The following is a 13319-nucleotide window of genomic DNA, read 5'->3' on the forward strand; positions in this document are numbered from 1 at the left end:
CTCAAACATTAGGTTATATGACTTCATTAAATAGTGTAATGCTTCCTTAACCAATATCTACATTCATACTGAATCTAATTCCTTGCTAATACTAAAATCAAATTCCTAAATTAATCATATTTTGTAAGCTCCTTGAAGATGGTCACATCATTCACATTCTATTTTCATGTCATGTCTATGATCGTCAAGTTCTTGCCACAAGCCCTTTAGTTCATTCACATATTTAGTTACAACTCAACTACCATGTTTTTTCAAGCAAGGTTCTAGCCCTTATCTAATACACTAGGCTGCAGCTCAAGCCTTTGAATAGTATAGCGACTTGTAGTTTTCCTAGATCTCTTCAACCAATTTGACATGTAGTAGTCTCAATAGATTGCATCATAGGGATACTATTAGATTTAAATATGTCAAATAAATGTGTAACTTGCTAAGAGGAACTTGGAACGAAGGGCTGAATGTTACAGGTCTATGAAGTCTGAGGACAACTAGGATGGCAAGATAAAAAACAGAAAGGGCTTGACTATACATCCTAAACAAAGGTGGCTCAAGCAAAGGCTTAACCAATAAGAGTAGACAGTGAAAGCTATGAAATCTGAGGACAACTAGGATGGCAATATAAAACAGAAAGGATTTGGCTACATATTCTAAACAAAGGTGACTTAACAGTGAAGCCTTCGTCAATAAGAGTAGACAGTGAAAGCTACCACATCTGAAAAAACTGAATTGGTGATGAAGGCAGAATTCTATATAGCTATGCAAATGGAGGCTTTCAGCAATGAAAGTCACATGCTACAAAAGCAGCTTTCAACAATTACAAGAAGCTTCCTTTGTTGAAAGCTCTAATACTATATAGAAGAACAGAGGATGAAAAGATATATCTAGCTTCATTTTCCTTCATTTCTGTCGTGGAAGTAATACTCTTTTATACAAGAAAACTTTTGTCTAATTGTAGAGCCTCTTAGTAGCTTAGTTCAAAACTTAAATCTGACGTTACCTTCCCATTAGTTTTCTTCCTTTTTTGTTTAGTAATGTTTTGCTTACGCAATGTGTGCTCTGCACAACATGTATGTTTCACAGATAAAACAATGCTGATTGCTTGTTGCTTATTATAGTCTACAATCATTTACATTCACATCCACCAAGTACATCAAAAATTAATTCCCTAATGAGAGTTCCTTATCCGATTCTACTAGTTTTCACAATAATGATGTACAACATGGCATGTGATGTCAACATGACAAATCTGACATACCAACAGACTTCAGAGATGCAATTCCTAATTCATCCTCGCCGTTTAATTGATCAACTTTGCTTTTTTCCCTTGGAGAGATCAACCAGATCCTTAAACAAAACATCATTTTTCACTTCCTTCTTTGGGATACCGTGTGTCCGAAACATAGTGTAATCATCAGCCCCTGAAGTGTATTCTGTCAGTTGAGGTGCTGGATAAAAACCATGAGGTCTTTGCAATGAAACGCTTTGCACTTGTCCAGATATGCCAGCATATTGGAACTGCAACTGTTGTTGATCTTGTGGCAATACAACAGAATTTCCATTGAAGTCCAAGTTCTGTGAATTTGTCACATTTTCAGTGCTCCATGGTGCAGGAGGTAAAGAGTGGCTAATAGGTTTTGAATCCATCATGCCTTGATTATATGCATATGAACCTGGACTTGAACTTTGTTCCTGTTGAGATTGAGATGGCATGTGTGGTTGTTGCAACTGAAGAGGAAACATGTACCCTTGAAAAGATGGAGGCTGTGATGACATGTTTGATAACTCTTTTACAGAAGGAAAATTAGGTTGCGATACATTAGATGATTGTGGAGTTCCATATGGGTAAGTCTGTTCAGCACCAAAGTGGATAGTTTCTTGTTGACTTAGAAATGACCCAGATGGATGAGGAAATATTTTATTTGTACCATACATCATGGTACCTTGTTGTGCACTTAATGAAGAACCACTTGATAAACTACCGTTATAAATTAAAGCTGCTTGTTGTGAACTTAATGAAGAACCACTTGGTGGACAGCCACCATAAGTTAAAGCTGATTGCTGTGGACTCAATGCAGAGCTGCCTGGATTAACGGTGGTCTGTTCATTACCAAATGTAGAGCCATTTGGATTAACAGTTTGATATGAACCTAGAGAAATTCCAGATGATGGTGGTGGTGCCCAAAGCAAAACATTAGTGTTATTTGTCTGCCCTGACAAACTACCAAACTGACTCTGAGATCCTCCATTCTGTTGCATGTAAATAACATCAGTTTCCTGGTGGAGGTCATGGATGACAGGAGGAGAGACACCCTGTCCGGTTTGGAATTCCAAATTGCTGGGGGCATTTGTTTCCCCTTCATAAGAAATTAACGACACAGAATCCAGTGATTTCTGCACACTGGAAGAAACTATCAGAGGGGAATTGGCTTTACCCTGGAACATATCACCACTTAAAAGATCCATAGTTGGTGCGCTTGGACTTCCAAAAGATGTCTTGTTCAGCTGTTGATGAGATGTTGGTAAACCCATCTGAGAAACAGAAGTTGACTTCATCTTCAAAGATCTGCAGAAGTGGAATTTCTCAAATTTTTATCTGATACACATAAAATTTACTACTCTAAAAAATACTTGTTTTTTATTTCCCCAAATTGCCCAAGTCTTCATTACTTCCCTAACACCCTTGTTCAGCCCCCAATAGAGCGAAAAAGGGAATGCCACGACCATACAATTGCTCGATATCACCATATAATTGAGAAAAGGGTATGATTGACAGTACACCTTACTGTTTAAATAGAATACACACTTGCTCTTTTGGGGAGTTGACCTACAGTACTTAGGGAAACAGGAGATATTTGGGAAAATAAAGAAAAATGTTAAGGTATTTTTTGAGTTTCTGCCTGAAAGTTATAAAAATAAAATAAAAACTACGCCACAAAATAGACGTTATGGATGTGCATCCAAATAGCATGTACTACTCCCACCTTCAACCACCTTGCAAATCTAGAAGCTGTCTTTTTATTATTCAAATCCTCCAAGACAATCATACACCATGGTCACATTTAATGGCTAACAAAACTTTTTTACCTGTGTGTAAGTTGTGATAGCAGATTATCCGAATCATCTTGTGCCAGATTATCGACCAGAAGGGGCGGTGCTGTAGCAGGTTCCTGTGGCAGATGAACGCCTGATTCAATGGTATCAAGTTTTACAAGTACCTTTTTCAAATCATCATTTAAAGCTAAGCCTTGTCGTAGTAGTTCTTCATTGCTGTCATCAAAGAACCCCACATCATGAGCACAAAGAAACTTTCAACTTTCTTGTATGAATTTTCATTCCAAACCTAAACTGCTTAATTAACTCAATGAAATTTCCAAGAGAAATCATCGGTTATGAGAGTTACACAATGCATCTGCAGGAAGTTTCCCCAAGCATGAAAACAATATGGTGTTTTCTGTCTACTTCAGATTGGCATCACCTTTATTATGTAAGTTTAGTAAAAATGTATTAAACCAGACAATGAACCATATATAGTTACTAGTTTTAAAGCTTACAAAAGAAAGCACAAAAGCAAGAGTTGATTTAATAAGATAAGCAAAAACTTACACTGTTGAATTTACAAGCTGCATCAATCGTTTCTCAGCAGTCCGACATTGTTCTACAAGCTCCACAATTACTTCATCTCGAAGAGCCTAGTACAGCATTAACCAATCAAACACCATTACAAACACGAAATAAATTTCTACCAATTTCTAATATCAAAGTCAAAGTAGATTGCATGAGGCTTTTGAAGTGCAAATTACTTCACAGTTGTACAAAAACCACAAGGATAGAATACATTTTCATAGGCATTAGTGCTCCAGTTAGTAGAGAAAGCAATGACATGGAAACAGAAGTGTATCTAAAGATGAAGATGGATTTCAAACAATTACCCTAAAACCTAAGCTATGATTGGACATTGATGGGAAAAAGAGAACCAAATGTAAGGGTAGTCTCCATAATTTTCAAAACCCTCTTTCTTCAAGAAGTGATCCTTTTGCCATGACACCTCATACAGGAAAATATGTATTATACATGGATACAAATATTTATGTATTCATAATTTTATATTGATATACAAGGAAATTTAACTCGTTGTAATACCTAGATTCTAGACTGGGGAAACTCCCGTGTGAGGTGTGGTATTATGAGCAACAATTGAACCTATTTTATTTTTAAAATTTCCTTACTTCAGAGACCTCTCCATTCTGGATCGACCTATGCTAGAGATCTTTTGAAGACAAAAGTTATAATATATCTAACTTGAGAATCTCACATGTGCCGAAAACCAGATTCCCAGGTCTCTTTTTATTTTATTTACTTTTATATTTACTGAGTAATAGTTATTTTATTTTATTTTGATTTGTTGTTCTCAAAGACGAGACAACACTTAAGATGTAATCTCTTGTTTGGTCTTTTAGGCCATTTTGGCCTCTTAAAAGACATTAATATATCTTTCTTTCTTTCTTACTAAACATTGCCTTCACTAATGATATGCAAGTTTGGTAGTCTCAAACTCCCCTCTGTGAGCCGTGGCATTGCACGCAACAAGCCAACCTATTTTCTTTTGATGATTTCTTACTAATGGTGGGTATTCAATGTCTTCAACTCATTAGAAAATCTTGCCCAGTCCATCTGATGGTAACTTGTAGAACATTTCAACTCATACAATCACTCAGATAGTTTAAACTCAAAAACTAAGTATTACTCATATTGAACCTGAAAAACACATTCTCTCAAAGCTAAAGGATTTCCTTCAGTTAACCTTGTACAAAACAATCAGCTACTAACAATTAAATCAAATATCCGCATTACTCATATTGAACCCAAAACCACAGTCTCTCAAAGCTAAAGGATTTCCTTCAGTTAACCTAGTACATATCAACCTGCTACTAACAAATCAATAAAACCCAACAGGCAAATCAATAGCTTTAGAAATTATTAGGAAGTTATGAATACATAAAAGATAAGTGGGTTTCCAGCACACATATATGACAGTCTAGAATGATTTTAAAGTTGAGGTCCCTCATTAAATGAATGCTCAAGCAATGATTTAAGAATTTGTGAATGCGTAAAAGATAAGAGGTGTTTCCAGCACACACATCAGGAAAGTCTAGAGCATTTTTAATGTTGAAGATTCTCCCATTCAATTTTGACATAAGACCTCAAAACTAAATTATAGCATATTAACAAAAGATATGCATAGAGACAGGTGAGTTAGAATAAGCAATCAGAAACCAAACTATTTCTACTATTTCATCAGCACAGTACCTGCTGATTTTTAGGATCTATTGCATTCAACATCTCTGCAAGCACTTCCATCCCACTCCGAGCATTGTGTATATCTGCCAAGCTAAAGACAGTTGAAAGATCAAATTTTTGCATTAACACATACCAGAAATACATATAAAAAAAATGCTGAAATGCAATAGTGATTCGAGTGACATAAGCATCAGTCAGCCCCCTTCCAATATAGCTTGGATTTTCCACATCTAGACATGACCAAAGTGGAAGAGAATATAGTGATCCAAACTGATATTACCAACTTGGAAAACATAAAAACATGCATCAGCCCCATTACATGTCTTGGTAGGAAGAAGCCCACTATAAGACTTTTTACACCCATCACAAGATGGATTCCGATGCAGGATGGATTCATCATCAGACACTCTTATATGGACATATATCTATCCTATGTACCGCACAGTGTGATAGGGCAGCTGCGAACTTCTTCACATCAGTTGGAGATTGCGGTAGGCAGATATGCCAGAATACCTATAGAAGAAAGAAATTGCCAATTGTGTCATCAGAGAGTGGAATCTGAAGAGCACTATGTTTGTCATCGTATGGTTTATTATGAAATAAGAGGGAGATACCATTGCATCTTCAAGTAAGGCTTCTGCCCACCATGCAATGTAATGGAATATGAGAACCAACAAATGCTTAGCTTCCCATGCAATGCTTGGTTCTATGAAGAATGTGAGGCTCATCTCAAAATGTTGATGTTCGCAAAGATAAAAATAAAAAGTCCTGACATTGTGTCAATATCGAAGAATGGGGAGGAGAAAGAAGAGACAATATTATCAAATTCAAGAAAGAACGAAAATGAGCACATGATCAATCAAGCTTTAGACCAAAACATTCCATTGTTGATCACTTGGTTATAACTAAGAGTAATTATGGAAAAATGTTTGATTTCTAGGGAAAACACTATATTGTTGTTTTGTGGGCTTCAAGAAAGCCTTTGACATTGTACAACGGCAAAAGAATGATAGAGATCAGAATGTCAATGGAGTATGAGCAAGTTAGATGCCAATTGACCATGGATAGTGGTTTCTAGAAGCACTCCTTGGGCAACATGGGGATCAACCAAGGGTATCCACTCTCTCCCACACTCATTTGGTCTATGCATCGATAAACTAGAAGAAATAGTAAAATAAGGCTGCAAAAGAAGAAGGATTCGATGGCCCAAAACTCATGCAATCGCTTATTTTTATACTCCTATATGCCAATGATGTTGCATTATTTTCATATACTTTGGATGATATGCGACGTATACTTGATTTATTGGAAACATTCTGTCAAATCAGTGAGCTAACTGTTAACATGAACAAAACAAAAAAAATATGGCCATAAAGGCAATACAACAAAGACATTACCTACTTTTATATATGAGGGCAATAACACTGGTGCAAAGCTTCAAATATCTTGCTATTCATGTCCCTTTGACAAATAGGTGGTATGTATGCTATGAGTCTAGATTTCACGTAGATAATCAATCCGACCAACGTGATACTCGAAGTTCGGAAGTGAGATTGAATGCTACAGTGGTGCTAGCCATAGCATTGAATAACATGCTATGGTCACACTATTAGAAACATGTGCTCAGCCCATGGAACTGCTACCCATGCAAAGATTATACAAATATATCACAAAAATCAAGAATATACCTGATCACAGATTCCCAAAACAGGCTTGATATATAGGATGCAAGGTACAAAAAACTAATAAGTGCAAAATCCTCTCATCTGGAGGGTCCTTGACAATATGAAAATGATTTAAAAGATGGGGAATAGAAACAAGACCTACTGGAGCTCTCAGGTGATGTTATGATGTATGTGATCATTGGGGATAGATCATCACTAGAAGCACCAAGGATGATATTAAAAACATGTGCTCGACCCATGGAGCCACTAGCCATGCAAAGATTATACAAATATACACAAATTTCAACAATATGCCTGATCACAGATTGCCAAAACAGGCTCGATACATAGGATGCAAGGTACAAAAAACTAATAAGAGCAAAATCCTCTCATCTGGCAGGATCCTTGAAAATATGAAAATGGTTTAAAAGACAGGGAATAGAAACAAGATCTAATGGAGCTCTCAGTGATGCTATGAAGTATGTGATTGTTGAGGATAGATCATCACTAGAAGCAGTAAGGATGCAGTGGCAAGATCTGAAAATGTCAAAATTGGAACATTACATTGCAAATGTTTAACCCTCAATGTTGGCCCCAATACAAGGCAAAAATGCTAGAACGTATCCAACCGCATCTTATTTCCTACCCCCATGAGCCTTGGCTCTCAAAGAGCCTTAACGCTTCCTAGGACTCGCTCACACAAGTTAGGTGACAATAAATAATCTATTATATGCAAGACTTGATGAATAGGTGGTCTACTTGTGGCGTTGTTCACTGTTGTAGATGATAAGGCTAGATGTTTTGGACATTGAAACTTAGTTTAACACAAAAGTCACTGATATTTTAATAAAAGTTAATGTTCTTTTATGAAGATAATGAATTTTTCATAGCAAACCAATTTTACAGTCTGCATTAGGTTTTAAATATCATCCTATCATCATTTCATTAACTATGTCAGAATAAAATCCAAGAAACAAAATACTTTACAATTCAAATAAAACTTACATACTATGCAATGCAGAGCAGAGAAACCAATATGAGGTTAATCAGACAGCTGTCAGTGTGATAAGACCTGATATTTTACCTTAAAACAGGCAAGTCAGATGACCTAGAGATATCTGACCCTGGAGTTGTATTGATTGGTGAGCGTTGTGGGGAAGTATTATTTGGTACAATAGGGTGTATTTGAGGTGGTGTCAAATTTGTATTTGCAGTATCAGTTCTCCTAGGGAATATGATGCCTGAACGCTGTAAGTTTGTCAAAAAATGCACAAAAATAGTTACAATGCACATGAATTCTCCATTAACCAAAAAACCAACACATGAAGATAAACGAAACACTCAGTATGAGTATTTCTGCATAATGTTATGTATTATGTTGATAAAATAACTAGCCACATACCCGCAATTCATTATATGCAACAAAGTATTGCGGATATCTTCCATTTGGTCCACCAAACACCTCTTGCCACGAATCTAAAATCAGGAGGATTTTCTCTCTTACTTGGCTATCTTTCTGCAAAAGAGAATATATAGGCTCTTAGTAGACCAGTAACAGAGCCACAAAAGCACTGAGATTTTTTTCATAAAAGATATACCATTTGCAGTCTACTATTAGTTCCAAAATCAATTAGAATCTCCACACACTGATTCACAAGTTACTGAAAAACTCTAACGTAGCATGTAAACTGAAATTTTTCCAAGTACTAAGCCTTCATGTTCTTGGAAGCTCGATAGAAATTAATCACAATGTTCTATAAGTATTTCTTGGATTTAGAGAACAAAAAAGCATTTGTAATCCTGCTTATTGATGTTTATGTTTTAACCAACAATTTGGGCCATCAGCAAAGTTCTTCCCTGATAATAACATTGACCATGCAGGCTTCTATCTCAAAAATGTAATGATCATAAACAAGGTCTTCGAAATTAAGTAATTTTAATTGGATTGAAATGTTGAACCTGTTCAAGTCATTTCCCATCAAAATGCTAATTAACTCAGCATACTTCTCAAAAAAACAATAATATTATTGTATCTCTGAATAGAAATAGAGTCAGGGAAAGCTTTGGGTTCACGGGGGCCTAAATTATACACCACAAGAAAGCATTGTCTACAACAAACTAGAAGTTTCTACAATAAGTGAAAGAAAAAGTAGAACTAATACAATATACCCATGAAATAGTAGGACATATCAATCAATAAAAACACATCTAAAAATGTACCTCGGACGACTTACATTCTTTTTTACTATTTTCACCATGTCATTCAAAATATCCCTTATAACAACTTGATGATGGATAGCATCACCACAATGTTTCACCATAGTCTCTAGAAGCTGCAAAAGACAAAAAACGTTTAATTGGCTAACTGTGCAGCATAACAGGATCCAACAGCTGACCCAACCATTGCACTCATAAGTGAGTCCTTTTATTATGACAGAGAGAAACACGACGTCATTCCAGCTTTACCCATTATATTGTTTATCTGTGTTTTGCTGGTTCATTAAAGCCTTATCTCTACATCAAAAAACGATGGCCAGGGTTGGCATACCACCAATAAGTTCAAGAACAGTCATATCATCTTGTGTTAACATCACATCTTTTACACTGTAACTAACAAATGAAGCTATCATTCCTTATATTTTGATAAACATATAACTGCTAAAACCATGCAATGCATTTAACCACTTTACCACAGTAAGATTAATCAATGGGTTCATTTGATTTCAAGTCTCATATACCAAGTTTTGTTCTAATGTATTTAAACATTAAAGTTGTCTTTTGAAAAAAACATGAGCAGACATGAGCCTTCAATCATAAATAATATACAAACATAAATACATTCATTCATATATACATGCATTCGTTCATAAATAACATGGGCATACATAAATGCATACATTCGAAGAAAATGCTTTACAAAAGGCATCATGTAATTCTATCTTTCTTTGCTTTCATTTTGCAAATTCTGAAATGAGTACAGACTTGAGCAGAAAACCTAATTAGTTTTCACATATCCAGTTTCATATTTATTAATAAAGCACATCTTAGCTAGTCTTATGTGGTTTGATTATTATGTAAGCATCTTTAGGGAATTTTCTGTTTCTTATGCTCATTTTTTTCTTTTTCTATTAGAAAAACAAGTTTTCCCAATCTATTAAAACCTTGCCTCTGCAACTTTCACATAAAATGTAAAAATTCACACCTACACCAATGAAAGGGATAGCTCTAAGAAGAATGAAGAAAACTAGAGACACTGAAATGACTGATTAAGAATGTTCAGTAAGAGCTCTTCTTCTTTTTGTTAAAAATAGATCAAATTAAGAAGACTGTCTTTAATTACTTCCCTGCAATTACAGAATTAACTTTATAAACATGTGAGATGTACAATTTTCTGATGAGGTTCCCATGATGCTGTACCATGAGAGTCAAAACTTGAATTTTCGGATTCTTGTTTGCCATCCGTTTCTTAACAGCTTTAATAGAGTGCTTTGCAAGCCTGCTTATAAACGACATACACATTGGAAATGAATTTTCTAATTGAAAAGAAGAATAGTAAGTAAATGTGAATAGTGAAGTACAGCATCCTTCAAACTGAGTATGATGCAAAGGGGGTATCCAAAAGTTAACAAATTTTCTTCATTTTTTTAGATAAATTAAAAACCATTCAAAAGCATCATGTTACATAATGCATCAAAGAGTGGTAATTTCCCCATGTTCCATAGTGCAAAGAAGCAAGAAATATAATTGATGGAACAAACGATTATGAAGATTGAAGTATGTTATTGATGTGACCTTCCTAATGCATATGATATTGTGATATGTCTCCTCGATGTATGTCTTCCTTGAAGGACTCGATACTTCGACCCAGTGAAGGGCAAAGAGAGTATCAAAAAATGACCTTTTTTACTCTAATGGATAAATAAAGCACTCTTTCAGAGACATCATGCTACATGATGCATCCAAGAAGCAGGTGAAGTTAGAAATATGTTAACTACGTGAGTTACTGACAATCTTCTATCTTGCAGAAATGTAAAGTACTCTTGAAAGCATTATGTCGAAAATTTTGCGAAAAAAACAGGTGAATTATCAAAAATGCTATATACGTGAACCAGGAGATACTCTCTCATAAAAAATGTGGTATTCTTTCAAAATTGTTCTGCTGCATGATGCAGAAATTCTCGAAGTTTCCATAGACAAAAAACAAGTGAAGTTTGAAAATTCGTGTCTGCAATATCTCAATGCGGACGTAAGCCTTAAACTCGGTATGGCACAGAATATAGTAGATGAATAGAAGTGTTCTCTTTTTTTCAATGGAATTGTGCAACTTTATGCATCAAATTAAATACAAATATGGAGAAAGGAGATCAAATTCGAATCAGATGTGGTACCCGGGATCGTTATTGATAAGGTTACAAAGCTCCATGTTCATGGCCCAGTCTGGACCACTTAGCATATCACTAGTCGCTCTATGCACGAGATTAGCCATGGCGTTTTTCCTTCTTCTTTTTCTCAAAAGAGAGAGACCATAAATATAAGAAGATCGAAGGGAAACTATGTGTTGTGAGTTTCATGCAAGGATGGAGCACGAAGCATAAAAGGTCAGGTCCAGCCCTGCGGAAAAGAACAAAAGAAGAGGAGGAGATGAAGGAACTAAACGGAAAAAAAAGAAGAGATAGAACAGATCCGAGGATCGAAAGAAGAAGAAGAAGAAGAAAGGAACGGATCAAATAACAAAGGCATGACAACAGCAAGAGGAAACGCAAACTGTTTAGGCATACCTGTTTCAGAGAGGAGAAGAGATGCAGGAGGAGATTCGTGGCGAGCTGGAAGAGAAGAATCGATCGATCATGCAGGGCAGGAAGGAAAGAACTGACGATCGAAGAGCCGCCTCCATCGCGATTCGCAGGACACGCAGTCAAGCAGGCAGACAGACAGTGACACACAGACAGATGTATGACAAATTAATTCATTAATTAATATTTTAGTTATTTGTTTGTTTATTTATTTATTTATTTATTTATTTATTTATTTATTTATTTATTTATTTATTTATTTATTTATTTATTTATTTATTTATTTATTTATTTATTTATTTATTTATTTATTTATTTATTTATTTATTTATTTATTTATCTATCTATTTATCTATTTATTTATTTATTTATCTATCTATCTATTTATTTATTTGTTTATTTATCTATTTATTTATCTATTTATTTATCTATTTATTTATCTATTTATTTATCTATTTATTTATCTATTTATTTATCTATTTATTTATCTATTTATTTATTTATTTATTTATTTATCTATTTGTTTGTTTGTTTGTTTATTTTTTTATTTATTTGTTTATTTGTTTATTTGTTTGTTTTTTTTTTTTTTCTGTCTGGCCCCTTTAGGCACCCATTTCCTTAGGTTATATGAAGTGGAGAAAGAATGGGCCAATGAGAGCATAATATGTGTGTTGTGTGTTGTGTGTTGTGTGTGTGTTGGTGGTGGTGTTACCACATGGACCAAGAGCTCTTCCAAGGTATTATTTGTCTACCATATCAATCCCCAGCTTGTTCTAATGATGCACCTTTCAATACTAATTATTTAATAAAAAATTTAATAACATGAACAAATGGCTAGCTTGTTCTAATGATGCACCCTTCAATACTAATTATTTAATAAAAAATTAAATAACATGAACAAAATGGCTAATTACAATGGATACCTATCAATATCTATCTCAACAAAGTCCAGAAAAAGGGTGCCATTACATCTCGTTAGAAATAAGTTAAAGAATTTCCATCGGTTGACAATGAATAGTTATAATTAGTAGAAATCAACAAACCAATGCTAGGAGCTCGATTCTTTAGACATGCATAAAGTATAAAGAGCATGTGTTTATCTTGAGTTGGATCACTTATGTAACTATAGCACAAAGCATGCAAGCTTATTTAATACTATTTCATTTTGCTTGCATTATTGATACACTTCACTATTATACAAACAGAACCAATTCTACAATGCGACTATGGGGTTTAGCTTTCTTTCTTATTGTTCTATTGCTCGATGATACGTTCTCTAAATGTGATATCGAACTTCAAAAATGGTGTGTAATTGTGATTTGTAACATTTATTGAAGAAATATCAATCAATAGATATTATTGTCGTATTCAAACGTCAAATATGACCTATCATACCAAAAAATATAATGTTCTCACATAATAAATGTGAAAAAGAGTAGTGTCTCTAAATGTTTGAAAACTTTATGAATGAACATTGTAATTCGGATTGCACATTGTTGCAACAAAGAGAAATTCATGAAATTATTGGGTTGGGTCAAATATGTGTTGAAAAACATGGTTGAATGTG

General features: G+C 34.7%; 1 protein-coding gene across 2 annotated transcripts; it reads right to left on the reverse strand.

Moving 5' to 3' along the window:
• Positions 1 to 1080: 1080 nt before the first annotated feature.
• LOC147858761 (TOM1-like protein 9) lies at positions 1081 to 11863 on the reverse strand. 2 transcript variants are annotated; one of them, XM_087325917.1, is made up of 10 exons: positions 11738 to 11863; positions 11348 to 11570; positions 10377 to 10455; positions 9194 to 9292; positions 8362 to 8475; positions 8044 to 8207; positions 5305 to 5386; positions 3601 to 3686; positions 3082 to 3264; positions 1081 to 2560 (listed from the first exon to the last, which is right to left on the reverse strand). In XM_087325917.1, the coding sequence occupies exons 2-10, from the start codon at positions 11443 to 11445 to the stop codon at positions 1303 to 1305; spliced, it is 2163 nt and encodes a 720-aa protein (XP_087182043.1). In that variant the 5' UTR covers positions 11446 to 11570; positions 11738 to 11863; the 3' UTR covers positions 1081 to 1302. The 2 variants fall into 2 exon arrangements, with proteins under 2 accessions (XP_087182043.1, XP_087182044.1); XM_087325918.1 differs by lacking the exon at positions 11738 to 11863 and having other exon boundaries at positions 8044 to 8077; positions 8165 to 8207; positions 11348 to 11558.
• Between the last annotated feature and the right edge of the window lie 1456 nt (positions 11864 to 13319).

The sequence above is a fragment of the Azolla caroliniana genome, unplaced genomic scaffold (genome assembly GCF_043228905.1).
Source record: "Azolla caroliniana isolate FFs.n. ecotype wild unplaced genomic scaffold, voAzoCaro1.0.p SCAF_10, whole genome shotgun sequence".
In the NCBI taxonomy this organism is placed as follows: Eukaryota; Viridiplantae; Streptophyta; class Polypodiopsida; order Salviniales; family Salviniaceae; genus Azolla; species Azolla caroliniana.